At 40.2% G+C, this 25,491-nt stretch overlaps 1 protein-coding gene across 2 annotated transcripts in view; it reads left to right on the forward strand.

Moving 5' to 3' along the window:
• PDE8A (phosphodiesterase 8A) overlaps positions 1 to 25,491 on the forward strand; it is a 413,353-nt gene that overhangs the window by 334,177 nt on the left and 53,685 nt on the right. For both annotated transcript variants that reach the window (XM_089685705.1, XM_089685704.1), the window contains exons 6-12: positions 8,944 to 9,032; positions 10,991 to 11,069; positions 15,070 to 15,207; positions 16,510 to 16,598; positions 18,874 to 18,925; positions 19,015 to 19,057; positions 24,335 to 24,412. In XM_089685705.1, coding sequence (XP_089541831.1) covers positions 8,944 to 9,032; positions 10,991 to 11,069; positions 15,070 to 15,207; positions 16,510 to 16,598; positions 18,874 to 18,925; positions 19,015 to 19,057; positions 24,335 to 24,412 — 568 coding nt within the window. The remainder of the gene's footprint in view (positions 1 to 8,943; positions 9,033 to 10,990; positions 11,070 to 15,069; positions 15,208 to 16,509; positions 16,599 to 18,873; positions 18,926 to 19,014; positions 19,058 to 24,334; positions 24,413 to 25,491) is intronic.

A 25,491-nucleotide genomic window follows, 5' to 3' on the forward strand; every position in this document is an offset into this window, starting at 1 on the left:
ATAAACAGCCAGACGGGAGCATTGCAGTAGCGGGTGGCTGTTTTATAAACGTCCTCCCCGCTTCCCTGCTTGTGCGTGCTCCCTGGGAGCGCATGCCACTGCGATCCGGTGCTCGCTGTGTCCTCTGGACACGGCGGAACACTGATCGCTGTATGGGACCTCTGTGTGAGGTCCCGATCATGTGATCACTGATTGGCAAATGCAGAGTTTTTCACATGCAGAGTAGTAAGCAAGATGTCACTTCTGACATCATTGCTTACTACGTGTGAAATCTGTGAATGATCACAGAGGTCTCATGGTACAAGGCTATTCACAACGGCCTTGTACCATATGATAAGCTGTGACCAATCACAGCTCAAACAGTATTTCTCAATGGCTGCAAGAATGCAGCCAGAGGGAAGGAGATATGATTACTTTAACAGCCTTTATGGGTGTAAAAACAATCAGTGTAAAAACAAAAAAAATCATCATTACCCCCCACACGTAGTACAGTGTCACTATGGTGACACTGTACTGCTAGGGTGACAGTATGTTAAAATAAAAAAATAAATAATATATAAAAATAAAATAAAAATGTCAAAAATGTTTTTGAAAAATTAAAATTTTTGGTTATAAACTAATTTGGGTTATTTTGTTTTTGATAAAAAGATAGATGAATACATTTTAGCCAAGATTTATGAAGAAAGATTATTTATTTGCAAACTTTTTTTTCAAAATGTTTGGACTTTTTCATTTATGTAGCAAAAAAATTAAAATCCCACTGGTGAATAAATACTATCAAAATAAAGTTTTATCTGTCTCAAGAAAATGCTAAAAAATTCATATGGGTACAATGTTGCATGACCGCGCAATTGTCATTCAAAGTGTGATAGCACTGAAAGATGAAATTTGGCCTGGACAGGAAGGGGGTGAAAGTGTCCGGACTTGAAGTGGTTAAATAGACTGTAGTGTGTTTCTGCAAACAGCACTAAAAAACACACAGGCCTTGCGTGTCTCGATTTATGTAGCACAATTTTTAACTTTTATAGGCGTGTCCGTGTGACTTATGGCCTCCACACTGATAAACCTATAGGTCTTATACAACATCAAAGTAGATTATTTAAAAAAAAAAGAGCTGAATGCATTCCTAAATACACAAAATATAACAGGATAACATTTATAGGCAAGCCATTGTTTCAGGGATCAACACACAATCTTTTTTTAGGAATCAAATGTTAGAATGCGTTGACTGCAGGTTTTTTTTTATATGTCACACTCTCCATTTAAAATGCATATTATGACTGTTTTCAATGATTCTGACTATTTAGCCACCCATATTGCCTTTGAGCAGCGAATCTTAACCACCGGGCCGCAGCCTCCCTCCTGCCAGGCCGCAGCCTTTTATATGCTCCAGCAACTCTCTCTGTTTTTCAGCCACTGGGCCGTGGTTCGTGGCCTCCCGCCTGCTGTGCCACAGCTTCGTTTCTGCTCCAACAGCTAGAGTCTAGCTAATTCCAGGAGGTTACAGGAGAGGGGACAGGCAGAAGGACAGGACGTGAGAGACTTTCTTATAGACATATCAAGAGGGAATCTGTCTAACAATTTTGCTGTGTCTGGACCAGTGGTCCCCAAACTGTGGCCCAGGGGCCGGATGTGGCCCTTTGCTTGCTTTTATGTGGCCTTTGGGTCATTATTTCCCCCCCCACTGTCTGCAACAGTGGGGCATAGATCCTACCACTGACGTCAACAAATGGACACAATCCAACTATTGATACCAATGATGGGGCACTACTCCTCCCACTGACTCCAATGATGGGGAATTATTCCTCCCACTAACACCAGTGATTGAGCACTATTCCTCCAACTGACACCAATGATAGGGAACTATTCCTCCAACTGACACCAATGATTTTTATTATTATTATACAGTATTTATAAAGCGCCAATAGTTCGCTCAGCGCTGTACATTACAAAGGGGGACAGAACATGTGACAGAACAATACCAATACAATGCAAAACAAATAATGGGGAACTATTCTTCCTATGACACCAATGATGGGACACTATTCCTCTCAGTAACACCAATGGGACGCTATCCCTACCACTGACACCAACGATGGGGAGCTATGCCTCCCATTGACAGCAATGATGGAGCACTATCAGTAATACCTTATATGGAATATGCAGTTCAGTTTTGGGCACCAATTCACAAAAAGAACATTGGGGAACTGGAGAAAGTACAGAGAAGGGCAACGAAACTGATAAGAGGCATGGAGGAGCTCAGCTATGAAGAAAGATTAGAGGAACTGAATTTATTCTCTCTTGAGAAGAGGAGATTGGGGGGATATGATCAACATGTATAAATACATCAGTGGTTCATATAGTGACCTCGGTGTAGAGCTATTCACCCTGAGGTCATCGCAGAGGACAAGGGGGCACTCTTTATATCTGGAGGAAAAGAAATTTAATCTCCAAACACGAAAAGGTTTCTTCACAGTGAGAGCTGTGAAAATGAGGAATAGACTCCCTCAAGAGTTGATTCTGGCCAGCTCAGTGGATTGCTTCAAAAAAAGGCCTGGATTGTTTCTTAGATACACAGAATATAACTGGATACTAACATTTATAGGTAAAGTTGATCCAGGGAATATCCGATTGCTTCTCGGGGGATCAGGAAGGAATTTTTTTCCCTGCAGGTGCAAATTGGATCATGCTTTGCTGGGGGGTTTTTTTGCCTTCCTCTGGATCAACTGTGAGTATAGGATTATAACTTTTTTTTTTCTATGGTTGAACTGGATGGACTTTTGTCTTTTTTCAGCCAGACTAACTATGTAACTATTCTTCCCAATGACACCAACAATAGGGCACTATTCCTCCCATTGACACCAACGATGGGAAGCTATTCCTACCTTCACCGACACTAATGATGGGGCACTATTCCTCCCATTGATACCACTGATGGAGCACTATTACTCTTCCTAATACCAACAATGGGGCACTGTCTACTCCCACTGACGCCAGGACATTTTCTTCTCCCACCGGCCACAATCCAGCTCCCCAAAAGTTTGAAGGACAGTAAATTGCCCCTTTGTTTACAAAGTTTGGAGACCTCTGATTTAGATTATACTTGTAAAGTGAAGGGGTGCACTGGTAGGGTTATAGTAAGGTTTGCACAGGTTAACAACAAGAGTTTTTCAGGGTGGCAGACAAAGCAGGACATACGTTTTTATTTAGGGCGCCTGGGCATGAAGGGCTTAAGACACCCTAGTGGGGACACTGTGGAACTGTACTCGCTAATGTCTCTATCGCAGGCAGGAGCCATAGGCATGTAAAATCAACATTAAAGTAGAACTGTAGGCAAATTTTATTTATTTAATTTCATTTTTGATAGAGCAAAGGAGGGTTATAAACTCTGTCACATTTTTTTTTTCACCATCTGTGTCCTATAGGGGAAATTTCTCTTCACTTCCTGTCCCATAGCCGAACAGGAAGAAAGAGGAAATTCTTCCAAATTAAGGGAATTCTTTGGGGACTCCCAGTTTACCAGAACTAGTGTCCTCATTGGAAGATTTCTCCTCTACCATTATTATTGAAAGAGAAAGTAACAGAAAATCCCAAAGTTTTGGTTGTCCTCAGAAAAGTAATAAACAGGACAGAAGGAGAAGGTGAATCTCCCTAATAGGAGCACAGATCGCAATAAAAACTGATAGGTGTTCTAATGCATCTACACTCTATCAAAAAACTAATAAATAAAATTGCCTTTATTTATAGTTGGACTTAGAAGCAAGCAGAACAACTTGCAAAGTTGTCACTCTGTAATCCATGGCCATACTTCTCACACTGATGACACTAATGCACTGCGGATTCAACTTCTGTTAAAGATCACCTTTCTCCAGATGTGCATTTCTGAGCTGGTACGGAGCTTGTACTGGTCTCCACCAACTCAGCAGTCCTGTCACCTCACTCCCAATGACAATGTTTATGTTACTAATGGACGCAGCAAATACACTTCTCCATAACTCCATGTTTGGCTAACCCCCCTCTACATCTCTCTCCATGACTCCAGGCTAGGTCCCCTGGTAGGGACCTAGCATGTGGTGAACTGTTTGCTAGTGAAGGGGTCAAGCATAACACCCCTTCACTACCAAAGTGTCCATCATCCCTGCCTTGTCACCAGTTTCCTGACTGGTTGGTTGCTTTAGCAGTTGACACAAATGCGGTAGTCATTAGCAGTGGCAATATACCCTCCTCCGTACTGCTTCTCTGCTTGTTAGACTTCTGTACTGTATCTTCTCTAATCTCTCCAGTCCCCGGTTGTAAGCCCTGTTCTTTTTGTACGCCTTACATGCACCCCTTTAGAGACGTCTGACCAGGCAGATTAGGTGAGCATTAAAGATCTTTTACTGAAGAAGTTAATGGTAATATAGGAACAGTTCTCAAAGACATTTTCCACACACATTCCTGTACAAAATTCCCCAAAGCTGTGCCCTATGAGGTAGTCATACCTGAATCAGGCAGCCATAAGTCCATAAAAGAGCCCTTTTTAATGCAAGAGTCCATAAGGTAGCAATAATCCATAAACAGGGTCCACTTAAAGCGGTAGTAAACCGTAAAAAAAATCCAAAAAATCTTCTTCTGCACGTTAAGAGCATAATATGCTAGTATGTGTTGCATACTAGCACATTATGAAAGACTTACCTGAAAATGAAGTCCTCCAGCGGAGTGCTGTCATGGTTCCCTGAGGCTTCCATCTTCACTCGGTCTTCCTTCCAGGTCTGTGAGCTGCGGCCATCTGATTGGCCAAGCCACAATGTTGTTACGCATGCACGCGGGAGTTTCGGCCTTGGCTCGTCTCTCTCAATGGATTGCATGCCATCTATTGAGAGCGCAGTGTGCATGCGCCGGTGACATCACCGCCACGTCTACAGTAAATATCTCCTAAACAGTGCACGTTTAGGAGATATTTACAGTACCTACAAGTAAGCCTTATTAAAGGCTTACCTGTAGTAAAAGATACAAAATTGGGTTTACTTCCACTTTTAAGATAATACAAGTCCATATAGATCCACAGGCTCCATTCCCCACTGGGAACACCAGCTGGGCTCCCCCCAAGGGGTGGTACACCCTGACAGCACATTTTGGTAACCTTCCTGAAAAGAGCAGGAAAACCTGACCAGCAGCGTTAATTCTTCCACAGTTCAACCTATAGTGAAATAAACTTACATTGTAGCAAATGACTTTCATACATAAACACATTTGGGATAACCGTACACAGGGCATATAACATAGTAGAAGATAACTTTTAACACACAGATAATTTTGGAAGCTCCTGCTTACATGTTGCACAAACACCATTCCAAACACACGACACATGCTATAGTGCCTTATATGTGCTGAGATTGAGTGTTCTGGACACATATGGTGTGTAGATAGGACAGCAATCACAGAGGGGTTACCATCCCATTCATTCCAGGGTCCATGTGCAAAAAGCTGGAGCCCACCTCCACGGCATCTTCATTTTTACTGGCTCTCCACATTCTGCCTCTACCTCATCTACAGTCACATCCAAGAGGAGCACTGCAGAGTAGAAAGCTATACATCAAATGTTCAACTGAAGCTTAAACATAACATATTGTTAAATGGCTTTGAGACGTCAGGCAGACCACATTGTAGAAAAAGATGATCATATCGCCAAAACGAAATCACAATATCCAAATATGAGTACAGTAACATTTACATAAACTTTGTAATATAGTATATTTTTGGATATTATTAGTTTGGTGGAATTCTTTCTTGTGGTCAAGTCTTTCTGCAATTACCTCCCAATAGAATCAATGGGAGGATATGTTTGGCATTCTTTTTCTGCCTTACATCTTATAGCCCTTTTATGTTTGTTTCATGTGGTGCACTGTTCAGTTGGGAATCTGTGAACTTTTTATCAGGCTACCTCCGATCCATCATGTCTAGGTCCAGAAAAATAATAGAAAAGCATGCGATACTAATCTTTTTTTTTTTTTTTTTTCTTTTTCCAGACCTAGACTGACTCAGTGGTAGATAGATGTAAACAGATACAAGTCCATTTACATCCACCTGCCTGGAGAGCTGCATGGAGATTCTGATCAGGCCTGCTTAAAACATTGGTCCATGTGAAAGGGGCCTAAAGCAGAACTCAAGGCAAACAAAAGTTCACTTTAAAAAAAAAAATAAGTGCCCATTTTTTTGCAGGTAAAAAAATGGGCATTTACTAATTTTTTTGGAGCCTGTAAATCATTGCACCAGCTATCAGCAGATGGCTGGTGCCATGCAGAACTGTGAGTGTAAGCTGTCTGCTCATACCTCGTACAGGCAGTTTTACATTGACCAGAAGATTCTATGAACCAGCACAGCGCTCAACAGCGTTGTGGAAGTTCATTGAGAACTACAAGCCGACATCTGCAAAGGATGGCAGTACTTGTAGTGCATGAATGAATGGCATGGGTGTGTGGGCGGAGCTCCGCACAGCCACGCTGTTTTCAAAAAGTGACCGCTAGTATGGGAAACTTCTCCCCGTACTGCTGTCACAGGGAGTAGGGGGGGGGGGAATCGGGCAGCGCCTGCAGTAGTGGGAACATGGTACATGTTCTACCCTAAAAATGGGGGGAATGTGTAACATGTTCCCAAAGGTGATCTTTTAAGATCACTGCCCTTTCTTTACTATTTACAATTTGATTTATGGTGCATAGTTTATCTTTCATTGTACTTTCAGTGCTGTGACTGAAACAGGGCTTTTTTGAGTTGGTGAAATCGCTAAATACAATTTACTATATAGTCCAGTGTTCAAAACACTGAGAACGTCTGTGTGTCACTGTCAACCTTTAATTGTGTCAAGCTTACTGATATCGATTGCATAAAACAAAGGAAAAAAGCCTTATATTGTATCATAGGCACAGGTTTTTTTTCCATGTTCAGACCTGACTTTTTTGGCATTTTGAGAAGGAACAGTAGCCACATGAGGTCCCCATTTTTTGAATCCAAAGGAACTCCATTGTGAATTAAATAATCTTCATATAATGAGCCCCAGAAGAGGTAATTTTTGACGAAACTTGTAGGGTTGAGCCTGCCCTTGTGACAACATCATGTATTATGGAATCTGGAAGTGATCTGCATATTCCCCTGGAAAGTTTGATTTGTACAGCGCTTTCTATGCTTTTACAATATATACATTGTTTTTAACAAATATTGGATACCTTTGATTTTACACTATGTGGAGCATTCTCATTTTACCGTGAACATTTCCCTGAGTGGCTGCTGATATACATACTAGAGTAAAGTGGTGACATCTCATTTACTGGATTTGAGCCAATCATTTTCAAGCACTATATGACTTCTCACTTTGTGGGTCATACCGTTCTGGTAAGCCTGTGACCTGTACACTGGTGTGGGTGCACATAGTATTTTTTTTTTTTACTGGAGGAGTTTTTTTTTTTATATTATATGAAGATTGTTTCATTTACAAATCACAATGGAGTTCCTTTGTTTATATGGACATTTTTCTATACACACATATACTGGACTGAGTTTTGCTTAGTTTTTGTTTTATGAGCACTGCTTTTGGGTTTATTTGATATTACCATTTGGTATCTAATGGTGTGCTAGCTGTTGGTTTAGGGAGTTTACCCTTTTAGCACATTTTTTTTATTTTAAACCCCATTATTGAATGCCTTTTTAATTGTCTGATCTTTTACTTTCCTGAATCTGACCTAAATAGTTCTTTAAGTTTTTTAACCACTTGCCAACCGCAATATGTATATATACGTTGTGGTTAGCAAGTGGTTTACCGGGGTTATGCCTGAAGCTATTAGCCAATGACAGGCTTTCTCTTGAAAGCGGTCCTAGAGGCTAATGAGCCGCTGGATCGCTTTCAGAAGCTGTGGAACGTTCCCCCCTCCCGCTGCTTGCCGGTGTTTCTCAGGCTTACCTTTCTCACTGGTGGGCCCGAGAAATGATCCAACAGGTCGTACGCCTCGCCATAGAGGCAATCAGAGACCAGATCATCTCTGAGCACTTCTATGACTTTGGAGGACCGGAGCAATGTCATGACATCATTTCCAGTTCTGGCGCCTTGCGAACAAGGCCATTTTTTTTTCTTTTTTAAAGCAAAAGATCAAATTTTTATTTTGCTTTTAAAGGTAGAGCAGAGATTTGGGTCTTATTGACCTCAGATCTGTCCATAAAGAGGAACTGCCATTCTTATTTCTAATACAATGGATGTTTACATCCCTGAACTGAAAAGTTCTCTTGATCAGGCTTCCCTTTTTACTATACTTCTTTGCACTCCTACACCACCCCATTTATCTGTGGGAGGCTGACAGATACCTGACCTTCTTCCCTCCAACAACAGAGCCTTCATAGAGGTTAGACTTAATGCTCCTGCTAGAGAACATAGCTGTGAAAGAGTGGGGGGGGGGGGGTGAGGTAGGGAGAGGGGTGAGCAAATTCACAGATTCCCTTAAATGTGCACTTGTGTTTCTGTTGACAGCAGAAGAGATCACAGTCTCCAGCATTAATCTTTTTGGTCTAGCACTCTTTAAAATTGATTGATTAAAGCCAAATAGACTGTTCACGTTGCAAGGGAATTTTCTCCGGAAGTGAATGAGTTGTAACTCTGCTAACTTCCATCATCCAATCATGTGCATGCAAAAAATCCTGTTTTTTTTTCTTTCTTTGCATGATTGGGTATTCTTTGCAAAATTAAACTTCACCGTATTCCCTAAGCTCTGGGGAAAATTCCCTTGCAAAGTGAAAAGTCTGTTTGCCTTTATAAAATCAACCCCTTTCTGAGGGGTTAACTAGACATTATAGTATTTAACCCACACTGACATTGTACCTCTTGTTTTACATTTTTGAATTTACCATAAAGTGTAGAATGGACCTAAGATGGTTAAATACTGCAGTGTCATTTATCAGTGTCTGTCTTCTCACTTGCAGAGATATGTAGAAAACTCTAATGTTACGGCCTGTTACAATGAACTTATTCAGCTAGAATATGGGGAAGTACGTGCACAATTTAAACTAAGGTAAGGATATGGTGTCTTTCAATTACGCAATTATGCAAAACATAATTTTACAATGTATGCAATCCAGTTTTGTTACTTCGGGCCTGATTCTAAATGTTGCCATATGTGATACTGCTGTTAAAAGTGGTTTCTCAAGCCCATATGATTTCATGTGTGATAATATATTAAAGTTCATCAAAGAAGGAACATTTTTAAACACCATTGGTGATCCTCCTCTGTAACCGTTATGAGTAAAAGACCTGTGACAACCATGCAGCCCATGAAATCAGAATCCTTTTTCTGTGCTGGATCAGTGCAACAACCACGCAACTAGTATTTTCAAAAGTTGAGCTTAACAAAGCAGGCATCCTGTATACAGTATTTCAACCAGTACAGGCATTCTCTAAGACAGACTTTCTGCCAGGATTCCTCCAAAGGTCACTAGGTGTTCATTGAGCAATGGACAATGACTAACTGATCTACCACTTACAGTGTGCCCCAGTGCAAGGGGACAGTTTTCAGCTCCAATGTAAGTGGGCATGTCTTCCTTTACCACCAAAGTAAAGGGCCATTTATCCACTGCTTACCAATGTAAAGGGGCATTTCTCCACTGAGCACCAATGTAAGGGGACACATTTCTATGTATGAATAATGTAAGTGGACATTTCCAATTCCATAGTCCGTATTTCTTCTCTGGCTATTATTTTTCATTCAATTTCATGATTGTTTGTGTTGGATAGAGCAAGGAAGTGTAAAAATTCTGCTCTGGTTTTCAAATATTCTAGGTATGCCATATTTAAAACTTTCAGCAGCTTACTGATTGTGCTTTTTCACTATGAAATATGGATATAATAATTTTAGCATGGTTCCTTGAGACTTTAAAATGATTTCAAGGGTTCCTTCTGGGTAATAAGGTTGAGAAAAGCTGCTCCCTTCTATGGGAGCCCCATGTTTATAGAGCAAGCACCTCTTGTTGCCTTCACCCAACACTGGTTTATCTTCACATGCATGTAATGCAAATATTACTCACAACTTCCATAGTTGAACCTTAGCATGGCTTCCTATGCTCTTGTTGACCAGTGAGGTCACCCCTTGGATTTGGTGGCCAATAGAAAAGTTGGGAGCAGGAGGGGTTGGACTTGCAACAAACCCTGGTTTGTATGTGCAAAATAGAAAACCTGGTATGGGGAACCTCCAGGTTCGCTTTACAATCACTTTATCTTTTCACCTTAAAAAAGGAGAGAAGCTAGTTTTTAAATGGTCCAACAGTGCTCCTGTCATGCTACTGGAGCTAAAAATGTAGAGGAAAAGTTTTATTTTTCAAAATTTGCCAGCTGTAAACAAGGGAAGTGGGGTGGCTCTCCCTTTCACTTCTTACATTCTGGTTTTTAGGATTAATCTGCTTGGTTTCCAGCTTGCATCATTAATACCCAATACCCTATATAACTTTGTACTTGTACAAGGAGGGAACCCGAAGAGTACCTCTGGCTGAGATCCCCTTAATTTTCAACCTGTGCTCTCTTATGTGTTTGCCTGTCTGAGGTTTGGAAGTCCAGGGTGGTACAGCTCTTACATTTCAAATATATTTTTTAATAGCATACAAAAAGAGAAAGCTAATAAACCTAACCTGTCAAGTTCCCCTTTAACAGTACGAACATCACAATATTATCTGATTAATAGACAGAAGTTATTACCACTAGGAATTTATCATGAGAATTCCACCCTGCTCTGCAAACACTTTTGCTAATTCTTTTTGAAAGCAATGGCAAACTTGTATTTATGCTTATCTATACGTTCACTTAAGAAAGTTTCATAGATATTATAAATTATATAAATATTTATGTATCTATGCATTTTTTCTTGTATGGAGCTAATTCATTGTAATGATTTTAAGTGAATCATGCCTTTATACTGCAGATGCCAAGTTGAAGAAATGTCCTTTTTCAAGCCTCACTGACTGTTGATATTGTTTATTTAAGGGCTTGTAATTCTTTATTTACTACATTAGAGAAGAGTCAAGAAGCCATTGAAATTACTAACGAGGATCACAAAATACAGGTACATTTAGATCAGTGCTTCATTATGCTTAATCCCATTATCAAATGTCATATTGGCATTATTACGAGGAACACATATAAAAATGAATACTTATAGCATAATATTATATCACTTATAAATGCGCAAAGGTTGGTGGGACTTTCATGGATGTGTTGCTAAACAGCCATCCTTTACCACAGCAATTAAAAGAAGTTTCCTGCTGAAGCCAATTCTTAAAGCTGTTTGGTCCATTGTATAGTATAGTACAGAAGATACAGGAAAGTGGGTAGTCTTTTTTTTTTGGCAGCTCCACTTTTTTCATGAGTTTTAAAAAAAAATATTCAGAACCATAAGACACAAGAAAGGTGTATGAAAGTTAACACTTTTAAAAGCTTTATGATACAATTGTCAACTTCCTTGCACCACCGGAAAATGGTCATGAGTATTTTTCAATTCTTGAAAAGTATGGAGCCTCTTAAAAACTACTGGTTCTTTGCTCAACTTGTATGTATACATACTGTAGTTGTGAGTAACTGGCTCTAGATGTTTCTGCACATACCTGCAGTTATAGCTAAAGCTCAGGCCATTCTGACAGGCACCACTTTGGTACTTCTTGATAGTACAGAAGCTTGCCCATCCCTTCCTACCTCCTTCACACTGAGACAAAGCTTAAAAGCAAGCAACAAACCTATCCAGAGGTGTCAGAGCTTTCCTGTCAGAATAATCTGGTATTTGGCCATGAAAGGAAGGTTTGGGGTTCACCTCTAGTCTCCTGCACTGTATACCTGAAGCAGTTTGCCCCCACTTCCCCGTGACAGATGCTCTTTTAAGGCCCATTGGTACAAGTTGTCCTTCATAGCATGTCCTCATGACCCTTGAGTGCAGCCTACCTAGAGTAATACTTACCTTCCAATTCGGTGATCTTTATCATGTGGTTCTGCCCAAAACTTCAGGACCTTGCTTCAGACGCACTGCATAGGAGAGCCGCTATGAGTACAGCTTCCTATAGGAATAAATAGGGCTGCAGCTCACATATGCAGAATGATGATGATAATTTCTGAAGCAAGACTGTGGCTCCAGGCAGGGCCAGACTGTAAGGATTGCTGGGTCAAAGACAAAGTTAACATGGAATGCTACCCATAACGGCTTGATACAATATAATGTTCTTTAGCAAGGAACATACATTCCACATTAATGATTATGCTACCAAAATGAGTGTGTGCTGTAAATTACCTCCAGCATTGTTCCTGTTTCCTTTTGCTGGAGGCTGCCATATTGCTGAAGCCCAGAGCCCCTGAGCAGCAGTATCTATTTAGGCTGTCAGCAGATTGGCTTCTAGTGGCTATGATTTTCGGCACAGTGCTGAAATACAGAGAGCAGCTCAGTATGTGCAGAGCAGGGTGAGAGTGTATTACTGGATGTTACACAGTAGAGGCACTTATTTTTAATGTTTTACATAACTATACCTGAAAAAGGGACCAGCAAGAAGCGATCTAGCAGGACTTAATTTTCTAAATATTGTTCTGCTTTAAGTAATTCTTCAGGTAGGCACTTATGGAGGTGGCAGCATTCCCTCTCAAGGACAATTTATACCAAAGGTAGAGTCAGAGGTGTTTGTTAAATAAGGCAATTGGTAATTCTTGACTGTATTTTTTGAAAAGTGAACTATCAGTGTGCACTTTTTCATTACTTGCTTGTTATATAAAATAAGTAGGTAGAACATTAGTTAAAGTGTACCTACTACTGTTCTCTAGTTTTCTTGATCTGGCACGTAAAACATGTCATGGTGGTCTCCTGTCTGGTCTAGAGACTGTGGGCCAGATTTACTTAAAAAAGAACTATTACTAAAGTATGCTCATGTGTTTTTTACTAAATCCCCTGGACATAATTGGATGTTTGAAGTGTATGTTCAACTTGCTAAAATCACAAACCTCCTATGGAGTAATTAGCTTCAACCTGCAGATTTGGGTAACATGAACATTGAGATGTCTACAAATGAAGGTATGAGTGGGTCATCTGGTCTGAGTTCTTCTGTGAAATTAATGTATTAGTAAAGATTTCAACTGACAATAGCAGAAGTTAAAGCAGTGAGTTATGTAGATATACAGTATGCCCTGTAGAATTTGTAGACTGCATACTGTACACAGGGCCCCTGCACACCCGACATTTATCAGTCAAATACCTGAGCCTCAATTGCAAGTAGAATCTTTGGTATTGAATTATTCATTGATTGGGGTTTAGGAGTACGTGGGACTAGGGCAGAAGTGTATAGCCTACACTCAGGATCTTGGGTCTCCCTGGGCATACTGAAGTTTGTGAAAGTTCAACAGGGTTGTTAGCTTAGACACTTTCCAGTACCTGAGAAACTATGAAGCAGCTAAAAACACTGCCCAGCTAAGACTCCTGCAAGTTCGGGTGTGGGGCCAATGTTCTCAATGTAAATGGACAGAAACTTAATTAAAGTGACCTAATAATACAGGACGCAGAAGAAAGTCTGGCGAGTTTCAAAATGTAAGCAGGGTAATGGTTTGACATGCATCTGGCCTTTTTGCTGTGTACTATTATACCCCACTTTTGGTGAAGATTGTGGAGTGCTGACTATATCATTTAAACCTGGACAAACATTAGGGTTTGTACATAGATGCTGCATGTGGATAGGACACTATTAATCCTTGTACACACGTTAAGAATATCGGACGAAAAATACCGCTTTCTGGGCGATCGTCCAATAATCTGATCTTTAGTACACAGCTTTCGAGAGCTTATCTCAACAGTTCATGTGAAAATTTTCGAAGGGACAAGCACAAAAAAATTTCTTGTACAATAACAGAAGAAATACTTTTCATTTAATCAGTACAGTATTCGTCCGTAAAAATGATATCGATCAAGCCTGCGCATGCTCATAAAGAAAAGAATACAATACAATACATCACATCACTTCTGAAGTTGTATTCTGTCTTAAGAGAATAATCGCAACTTAGTAAACTATTCATTTTCAATATGAGACTAGCATGCAAAAAAACCCCAAACTATCATTTGTCTCTTATTCTCATCTCATGTACAGGGCTTTAGGGTAGCCACTGAAGGGCAGACCACTCGCAGTAGTAGCCAAGGAGAAACCTGACCATCCTTACCTGGATTGCTTGTCACTGGAACATACTTCAAATGTAATTCATGGCTTGACTGTAGTACAGAGCACATATGGTGAAAGATTTGTTTTCTTTTCTGTGGAGAAAAGAGAATGATTAGTTGTTGGTTTCAGAAATTTTCCACCAAGACAAACCCCTCCAAAGTATTTATCCCTGTGGGTTTGTCAATGCTAAAAAATACGCAATACAGTGTGCAATGACTATGCTTAAAGTTGCAGCACACAGAGTAAAAGATTTACCTTTCATCAGCTTAGAGCAGTGAAAAGTTATGGTTTACTATGAGTTACTGCACTTTGCTATTATTGTGTAAATCCCATATATATTATTGTATTTCAAATCTAATAGTTGGCTTATTTTAGTGTCATGCCATGCTGTTCGAATAGTTTCTGTTTTCCAGTCCTGAGGATACTCCAAAACCATTTTACTTTAAGCCCTGAATGGACCGAATATTTGGCAGTATCGACCAGTTCAATAGAAAACTGCCGACATTCGGCCCGTGTGTATGGCAGACAGTCCGTCAGAAGCCAGATGTTCATCCGGCTTCTTTCGAAGGGACATGACCAAAAAAAAGGTCTGCCGATCGGCTTCCGATCAGTACTCTCGGCCAATGACAGGTGGCGCTGACGGGAGTGGTTTGGCGGGGAGGCAGTCCCCCTCTCAGAACACAATAGCACAGTGGGGGGGAGATCACTGTACTAACACCGCTTGTGTTAGTACAGCAATCTGTCAGGTTTTTTTCTTTCAGCCTGCTGGGTTGAATGAAAGAAAAACTGATGGTGTGTACAGGGCATTAACTGGTGAATAGGACAGTCTTTTGCATGGAAAAATTCTCATTGTAACTGAAGTGACAATTATGTGACTTTTCGTTTTAGTATGTGAATCCAGCTTTTGAAACCACAATGGGTTATCAGAAGGAAGAATTATATGGAAAAGAACTAATTGAAGTGCCTAATAATGAAAAAAAATCAGATTTCTTAGATAATATTAATTCTTGTATTAAGTCTGGAAAGGTAAATATCAATTTTTTTACACATTTATATAAAAGTAACACATTACATCTGTTTAAATATAATAATTAAGCTTAACTGAAAATAATAACTTTGCTCAAAATTAGAACATTTCATTTTAAATTTAAATTAAGTAGACCTTTTCTAGTTATGTTAGATATTTTCTTTGTGCTAGATAATGTAGTTACTCTCACTATATATTTATGTATTTATATACGTATTTATTTAGTGTAACTACTTAATAGTCAGCCCCACCCAAAATATAGTAATCTATCTTGAAAGTAGCAGGGCAGGGTTTTATTCGATATTCGGCCTGTATGAGTCTCTGTGATCTCAACAGTTCCTCTCACCACAACAAAATTAAATGGGGTTAAAGCTGAAGTTTAGTACATTCATTTGTAGTATACAGCACCAACTACATTAGTGCCCAGTGCGGCAGTCTCCCAGTGCTGTAGAGGTTAACAGCGGCTGCGAGTGTGAAGGATTTGCTTGCCTGCCCCTTCCGCCGTTCACAGAACTCCTGCTGTTAGGCAATGAGTTCTGTGAATGGAGGAGGAGCACTAATGTGTTTGGTGCAGAAACCCCCCCCCCCCCAAAAAAAAAAAAATCCACCATAATGCCCCATTTGTGTCCCTGCAAATAGAATTGCTTGGATTTTTGCTAAACCCACACCAGTAAAATTAGTGTTTATATGCAATAAAGCATACTTGTTATACTCACTGTGGAACCTAAGGGGTTAATCCTCTGCATTGTGTAAAAAGGCTATTTGATCCTGTCTTCTCTGATCCCCCCCTCTACTGTCCCCAATCTATCTGCTGATAGTACAAAGCCCTATGAGTCACTTTGCACATACTCAGTTTAGTGTGTATTGATAGTTTTTTTTTCTTTGGGTGGGTGCATGTGATCAGCACAGGGCCAATCAGCACTGTCCAGACAAAGGGCCAGGGGTTATGTAGCCTGATAGGACAGTTAGAGGAGAAAGAAAACTCCTCCTATAAGCTTTAACCAGTGCTCAGCAGGACACTGATAGAAGTCACAAGACTGCTATATACTGCTGACAAGAAAAGGTATTTAGCAGTTTATATTTACGAATATAATTGCACTTCCATGTTGTATGTACTGTGGGAGACCAGATATAGTGAATGCTGAGTCCTGGGTTTAGTAACACTTTAAGTGCATTTGTTTAATATTGATCACTAGTACTATTATATCATTTTGTAATTAAACATGACTTTTTAGAGATTTTGATTGATAAGATATTTTACTGCTGAATAAAATTTAGCTTGTGTGTATGTTTTATAACAGGAGTGGGAAGGTGTTTACTATGCCAAAAACAAAAATGGTGACAATATCCAGCAAAATGTGAAGATAATTCCTGTTTTTGGACATCGAGGGTATGTAATTTTGACTTTCATTCTTGTAAAGAGGTGGCAGATAGTGTAGCTAATTTGGCTGTGTTCTTTCTTTATGTCAAGAACAAAATAATACTTTATTTCAGTGAGAACGGATCTCGTGGACAGTGTCACACCCTGGAGCTTTAGAAATGAAATCAGTGGAGTGGTGGCAGCTGTCATATATATATATTCTATACGTGGGTTGGAAATATGTGGACTGCGATGGCTGACTTCTGCTTGTGAAAATTCTAGCTATCTGACTTGATTCAGTTGCAGTCATGTTTTCTGAGTCACTGACCCTGAACAAGTACAAGTGCAGTAAAGCCCAACTCCAGGTTCTATGGTTCCAGCCTAGGTGATATTCCCTCCTCCCTGGAAGCTCATCCAGCCTGTATGAAATCCATTTTTTTTAATATACTGTACTTACCTTTTTTCTGGTCTATCTTATGGCCAGTCACATGATATGCTAGGTTATCTTCCTCTCCCTATCTTCTCCAGCAATGAATGATCCTAAGAGGTGAAGAAAGAGCTAACATGGTGATGATGCTGCTTTCTGCATCAAAAGCTATGAATGAAGGGCATGGTGGTGACATCTCCTCAATGGCCATAGTGCCCTCCATTAATATGTCCTCATTCCTTGCATTGAATGACCCCATTGGAGATCTGACAGCCTGGACTGTTAGAATATATAGAATAAAAATCTGAAATGTTTAGACCTGTTTTTTTAAATGCCAGAGAACTTGCAAGAGTACAGGACCTCGCTTTATAACATGTTATAACTGTTATATTTAAATTGGTCTTACATTTTATTTTTGCAAATGAAAGGTATAGAAAATCTAACAAAAAAATAAATAAATATCAATATCTTGGTAAATAGGATGCTCCAGATTACATGATCTTGCCGACAGCCTGACTGATCCTTCCTATTAAAAAAGCTCACTTGACCTGATTACTATGCTCTTAATTTTATGATATGTATGTAATATGTAGCATTAGAAGGAACCTGGAGCAGCATTTTCTCCAGGAAACATAGGTATGGCTACCCTTCTATTGCTCTTAAAGTATTAATCCTAACAAGACTTGGTTAACTTAGCTTTGTTTCACAATAAATGAATAGGTACAGACTAAATGGCACACAAGAAGTCTGGGATCTGAAAAAGTTTGAAAGTATTTGGAAATATAGTTAAGTATTTTATCCTTGCAGAATACATATATACAGTATATATTATACAATTATATTGTAAGATATATGTTATAAAGCATATACCACAGGTTGATACAGCAATGTGGATTACCTGTGCGCAAAAAGTATAATCAAAACTGCAGTACTTGACAGCATGCTGCACTGGCAGATGACTTATCAGACATCATCGACGACCTTTCAGTCCATTGTTATAGAAGACATAAGACTTTAAAGAACATAATAATAAAGAAAAATAATTCCTCTTAACCAATAGCAAGCATTCATAAATCTGCTTTCATTACTTTGACTGTGCTAATTTGTTGACTATCTCATTTGTTATGGAATTTAACACCACTTTGCTCTCTTCAGCATGAGAATAACTTAGAACCCAAATGTACTTTTTAAAAAAAAATGTAATTGTTGATTTTGAAACTTTTTGAAATTATTACAGGGTATATTGATTCCACCAGGGCTTTTTATTCTCAGAGAATAGGTGCAGGTACTCCCCCCATCCAAGTTGCTCCTTGTCCCCACCCCCTACCCACCTCTGAGCACTGTCCCTTTTAAAGAATACAGAACCATGTATCATTTTGTGGTGCTAAGTCATTTGTATGGAATATGGTAATAACAAGAAAAGCAGCAAAATAGATCCCCTTAGCAACAATAGACCCCTCTCCAGCGACAATAGATCTCCCAGTAGCCAGCATCTCTAGACACACCAGCAACAATAGACCCTTCGCTCAACAGTAGATCCCTCCGATCAACAATTGACCCCCCCTTTTCAGCAACAGTTGACACCCTAGCAACAATAGACCTCTCCAGGAACAGTAGACCCCACCAGGAACAGTAGATCACCCTACCCACCATCAACAATGGATCCGAGAGTAGCCAGCAACAATGGAAATTCCAACACATCCAAGCACCCCTTGCCATTACATACACTCAGTGCTGAAGGTGCCAGAACTGTGTTCCCCCACATTTCTGCTAAAATAAAAAAGCCCTGATTACATCGGTTTACCACTGTGCTCTACATAGTAAGGTTCTGCACACTTTATACATATGTGAGTTGATATCTGAGTCTCTTTCTTACAGAAAGATCAGACACTATGTGTCTATTAGTCGGCCGTGTAATGACAACAACAAGGTATGTATTTCTTCATGTAACTTATACATAATGTAAATCTTCAGTACTTTCTGTGGCATTAAACACTGATTGTCCATGTTTGCTTTCAGGTAGAAAAACAATGTGAGCGAGTTCAGGCTGAGTCTCAAACAGGTTTGTTCTTCCGGTAATAGGATTCAAATGTTTTCTTCAGTCAAACTGGTGTAATTTATTTGAATTGGGAGTTGAAGAGAAGAATTCCCTAAATTATTAGTCTGAGGTCTGTGATAAATTATGTCATGGTTTGCCACTTGCAGACTGTGTCATTTGATTGATCAGAGGGACATGGCATGGGATATACAGTAGACCATACCATATACAGAGTCCTATACCCATAGTTGATCCAGAGAAAGGAAAAAAAATCCCTATAAAGCATCATCCAATTTGCTTCAGCAGGGAAAAATAAATAACTACTTGATCCAGCAGAAGGCAATCAAATCAACAATTCCGGGTGTTATTACCTATAAATGTTAATATTCAGTTTTGTTCAGTTAGGACAGGGGTCTCCAAAATTAGGCCCGTGGGTCAGATGTGGCCTTTTGCTTGCCTTTATCCATCCCTTGGGGCACTATTTCTTCCACTGATATCAAAGATAGAGCATTATTCCTCCCACTGAGACCAACAATGTACTATTCCTCCCACCGACACCAGAGATGGGGAAACTAGTTCTCCCACTGACACCAATGATGTCATTTTTGTACTCCCACCTATGGCACTGTTTACTCCCATCGGACATTTTTTACTTTCACTGGCCACAGTCTAGCCCAACTACAGTTTGAAGGGTAGTAAATTGGCCCTTTTGTTTGAAAGTTTGGAGACCCCTGCTTTAGGACAGCCAGTTAGGTTAAACTTTAAAAAAAAAAAAAATTGGGTGCAATAAATAAAAGTGCTATGTGTCTTAAGATTATTTTTCACAGAGGTTGTTGCAACAAGAAGAAATGTATTGCTATATTTAGGAAATACTTTTGCTGTAGAATGTTCTTCTCTATCCAAAACAATTGAAGTATAACTTTTTTTAGTTTTGAATAGAGTACAGATATATTAGAACACCTGTCAGTTTTTTTTGCTGTCTGTGCTTTCGTTAAGGAAATTCATCCTCTCTATTTGTCCGATTTATCATTATCATTGAAAGTGAATGTACAAGAAAATCCCAAATTTTGGGTGGTCCCCAGAAATGTATTTAAGGGAAAATCTTCCAATAGGGACACTAGTTCTGTTGGCCTGGGAGTCCCCAAAGAATTCCCTAATTTGTAGGGATTTCCTCTCACTTCCTGTTTGGCTATGGGACAGGAAATGAAGGGAAATCCCTGCAATGGGACACAGATAGTAAAAGCAAAAAATATGTCTGGGGTTATAACCCTCCCTTACTCTTTCCAAGCTGAAAAAAAAGGTTTGCCAATAGCTCTAATTTAATTAGTTATTTGAAAAAATATGTAGGATTGATACAAATAACTTGTACACCTGGTCCGAAAGTGCACTAGAATTTCCCAATACCATGTGTTACAGTAGTAATATGATGAAACTGTGGAAAAGACTCTCTCCTGCATGTCATTACATCATAATAGGCATGTACAGTAGAAAATGCAGAACTGCACTGTCTCTGTTATTATAATGACACGCACCCACTGCGTAATTATATAATGGCCATGCATAATGTTGCCTGTTCATGGCCATTACTAGGTAATAAAGCATGCTGGGAGAGCCCAGATCAAGATCCTTGGGAGGTATTCACCATGTTTTTGCTTGCTTTTATTTCTCTGAGATCTAGATCTATTCCTCCTAGTAATTATATATTTCTTGAAAGATTACTGATGTAGGGTGTAATAGAACCCTTCAATGTTGAAAGCTCTAGGCTTTCCCAGAACATGATGCGGGAAGCCCATTTCCTTCGCCACGTTCAGCCAATAAGGAGGCAGAGACAAGTAATAGCCGAGGTTGTCATTTACATCGTTGGATCGCGATGGTGCTCAGGTAAGTTTTCAGGGGGCTGGAGGCACTGCTGCACACAGAAGGTTTTTTACCTTCATGCATAGAATACATGAAGGTAAAAAACCTTCAGCCTTTCCAACCACTTTAAGTCACAAGGATGTATAAATATGCCAGTCGGTTGCAGTTTTGTGTTACTTTAGAGGCAATAAAAATGGGATAATGCCCCCTTACTGCAAAGTTAAAGCTGATTTCCAACTTTACTATCACTGTACCTAGTTTGTTAAAGCTGGCTCAAAGCACACTAGCCAAAATGACAGTAAAGGTGGAGAAAAACTTTTAAAGAATTTCCGTTTTCACTAAGCAGTTCTGAATGCACAAGGACATTGTGTTTATAGAGAACATGGAACTACATGCAATACTAATATCCTAAAAGGATGAGTACATTTAAAGTCCACATATCCTTTTCTGCCCCCCGTATTTTCTACCTACAATGCTACTGTCCAGGGTTTTCCCTGTGTAGCCTACATATGATGCCACATAGCCCCTGGCAAACATCTTCAGAGTTGGACCTGCACCAGCGTGTCATGTGCACTAGGTTTGCACCGTTTTTTTATTGGCGAGTATGAGTACACATACTTGTGCTCAAGTACTTGCCGATATCGATTACTGATACCTTTTGAGATGTGATTTGAGCCCATACAAAATGAATGTCTCAAGTCGCACTGCAAATTGCACTGCACCCGCATGGAAACCGCATGTGATTTGGACTGGAATTGCACCGCGTTCCTGTCCAAATCACATGCGATTCTTTGCAGTGCAATTTATTTTGTATGGGTTGAAATTGCATCGCAAAGGTATCGTTTTCAGGTATTAGAACATTTGCACTGCACAATTTATTTTGTATGGGTTGAAATTGCATCGCAAAGGTATCGTTTTCAGGTATTAGAACATTTGCACAAGTACTTGTGAAAATGCTTAGTATCGGGACTGTAAGGCTATGTTCACACTAGCGTTGTGTGCAGGCGGCAGAGAGGCATGTGGGAAGCGTTTTTACCGCTTCCCAAATGCCTCTGGCAATTCTGCATGGTGCTGTTCTAATGGGAGCGTTTGCGTCGTGTCGCGTCGCGGCAAAACGGTTGCCTCTGGTCGAGTCAGGAGGCGTTGAAGCCTCCTATTCTCGTCTATGGTGCCGCTCCGCAAACGCCCGGCCGGCAGTTGCGACGCGGTTGCGGGGCGTTTGCGGAGCGGTAACACCACTCAAACTGCATTATAGGCCGTTTTGTCGCGTCGCGGCAAAACGGTTGCTTCTGGTCGAGTCAGGAGGCGTTGAAGCCTCCTATTCTCGTCTATGGTGCCGCTCCGCAAACGCCCGGCCGGCAGTTGCGACGCGGTTGCGGGGCGTTTGCGGAGCGGTAACACCACTCAAACTGCATTATAGGCGTTTGTGGGGCATTATTAACGCTCGGCAAACGCCTAGCAACCGCCGCTAAACCGCGCATGCAGCATTTGCGGAGCGTTTGTTGAGCGTTAAAAAACGCTCCGCAAACGCCGGACCAACGCTTGCCAAACGCTATAGGGGCGTTTGGCAAGCGTTGATAAAACAGCCAAGTGTGAACAAGCCCTTACTGATACCAGTATTGGTGAAAGCCTAATGTCCACCATTCATTTCAATTTTAAGCCCTTCCACAAGCTGCGAGGTGGGCTGGGACTCAAATGAATAGAAGTTGCAGCACACATGTGAGAATCACTCCTAATGCTTCCAGATTTTAGCTAGAGGCTGTGCAGAAATGGGCAAGCCAACCCAGCAGAGATATGAGGAAGGCAGTATTATGGATAGTTATAAAACAGCCTTAGGCTCTATGCACACTAGCAGTTTTTTTTTTTTTATAAGCTAAAGAAATGCTGGCTAAAATATGCTGATAATAGCATTTTTTAGTAACGTTTTAGTGCCATACAGAAGCATTTAGGAGCAGTAGCGTTTTTACATGTAGATGAAAAAAAAAAGGCCAGGAAAAATTCTTTAAGGAGTGATTTAGTAGTGTTTGGCAGCGTTTAGCTTTTTTTCTGTGCACGTGGAGCCCGAAAGTGGAGGAAGTGGATAGAAAAGGGTAAGTGCTCTAAAAGCATTCCTATCCTTTAAAATTTTATTGGAAGGAGTACACTTTCAAATTCACAGGATGAAATACACTTTCTGGCTCCGTGCAAGCTAGCATTTTTTTGAAGCTCAAAAAACGCTGGATTAAAAACACTAGTAATCGTGTTTTTGGCAGCATTTTAGTACCGTTCAGAAGCGTTTAGGAGCGTTAGCGTTTTATTAGTGTTTTTACAGTACATGTTGAGAAAAAAAAAAGCTGTTAGGAGCATTTTAGCAGCGTTTAGTTTTTTTTTCTGCTGGAAAAGCACTCCAAAAAAACTTTACAAAAGCATTTTTTTTTTCGGCTCCTAGATGCTGAAGCTCAAAAAATGCTAACAGCGTAAAACAGTGTGCATGGACACATAGGATAACACTATTTAGCTTTTAGGAGCAGAAAAAAAATGCTGATAATAGCTTCTAGGAGCTTAAAAAACACTAGTGTGCATGGAGCCCCAGACTGCCAATGTACAATGTCTTAAACGGGTAGGTAAAGACTGTGCTAAATGTACAGATAGGTGAGCAAAAGTCAATTTCCTGGCAAAATTTGGGTCCTATGCAGGGGCGGACTGACAACTCATGGGGCCCCCGGGCAATAGGGGATCATGGGGCCCCTGTGTCCTTGCCCAAACTCAAAAAAGCCTATGAAAAAGGTACCAGGGGCATCTCATGGGGGCCCTCGGGCAGTGCCCTAGTTTCCAAATGCTCAGTCTGCCCCTGGTTCTATGATGGTTCTAGATATCCTATCCACCTCACCCAAAACTCAACCTATTTCTATATGGCCGTTCAACCTGTGCTTAGCTTGGTGAAGCACTGTGCAAGCATTAAGTTAACAGCTAACAGCATTTCCTCCCACCACCCTAGAAAATCACAACCCTTGAATCTGATTGGTGGATAGGGATAAGTAACAGCAGCTCTCTTGGTAGCGAAACTCCACTATATAATACCCAGTAAGAAAAGGCAAGTGATGGTGGAGTGATTTAAAGAAGGTTAATTATACACAAGATTTCTAGGAATATATTGTATATAAAAGCTTACAAAAATATCTTTTATGCAAATTCTTTTATTATTCACTGAATTTATTTTACTATTATCCCATACCTTAGTTATAAACATAAGTGTGTTTTACGAATACCATTTACAGCTCTCCATTTAAACCAAATAAGGTAGATGATTAATGCTGTGTCGTCAGTGGATGTGGTTTTATTGGTGTAGAGTTAAGTTTCATATTGTAGGAATGGTGAAGGCTGTTTTGCTCACACTGATAACAGAAGTCTTAGTAAAGTTCAGTAAGGTTCAAACAAACATTTTTTTTTTTTGTCTTCCCACAGATATCCAGAGCTGCAGACACAAGGACAGGCGGAAAGGCTCCTTAGACGTCAGGTCAACCACCTCCCGAGGAAGTGACGGTATGCAAACTTAAACAAGTGAGAAGAATAGGTCTTTAACCCATTTTCCTCACAAGGAAAACTGACATTTAGTTTTGGTAATTCTACTGACAGGTGAATGTTTGTTAAATTACATCTAAAGGCCCCTGTGTGACAGTCTAAACCGTTCTCAAATCCAGTTATTGGATGTATAAGCCTCATGAGTGAAAAAAAAAAATCACTCCGCTGAGTGAGCCAAACCCTCTGTCATTTATGTCTCACATGCTCCCCCTCATAGACACTGCAGCTCATGGTGGTAGGGTTTCAGAAACAGAGGCAGTACTGTAAATACAGACAGCAGTGGACATGACCAGGTTTGGCCAGCTGCTGATTGACAAGCTGTATGCGTGTGAATCAGTAGTGGAAATAATATTATCCACACCCCCTGCAAGCAGACACAGCCTACAAGAGAGTGGCAACTCTGCTCTGAATCAGGAGCAGTGCAGCATCGTTGCCATCCGATTACAGGAAGCTGCATGAGATAGAAGTCACTTGCAAGATAAACAGGCGTTTGTGTGGCTTTGCTGGAAGACAAAGAGAAAACTGTAAGTTTATACACACTTACAATTAAATGCTGCAGCACATTTTTAATAGAGTATAAAAACAGAAGGGAGGGAACAAGGTACAGTAACCCTTGTGCATTAAAACAGATAAAGAAATCATAAAATACACTCACAATATACCAGAAGTTGTCCACCAGCAGCCCTCCATGGCTAGCATGCGGGCAAACAATGTCCTGGATCTCCAACGAATGTGGCAGACCCGCCAAATGCTGAAGAGTAGAGACATCTTCTCAATTCACAGTGAACTTCACTTGCTGGTGGCCAGGGCATTATCAAGGAGCAAGGTGATTGGAATAATGGGCAGAGATATTGGGAATTCCAGCATTAACATATACTGGCCAGCAGTTTTGGAGCAGCCCCTTATTAACATATGATGGCCAGTGATATTAGGGCAGTCCCATATTAATATATAGGGTTAGTGTAAAAAGTAACATGCACAGAAATGCATAAAGTATTAAAAATCAACCCTTTAAAAACTGACAATTTTAGTACATACAT

This window comes from Staurois parvus, unplaced genomic scaffold (genome assembly GCF_062004578.1).
Source record: "Staurois parvus isolate SC_StPar_1 unplaced genomic scaffold, SC_StPar_1.0 ptg000381l, whole genome shotgun sequence".
NCBI classification, from domain to species: Eukaryota; Metazoa; Chordata; class Amphibia; order Anura; family Ranidae; genus Staurois; species Staurois parvus.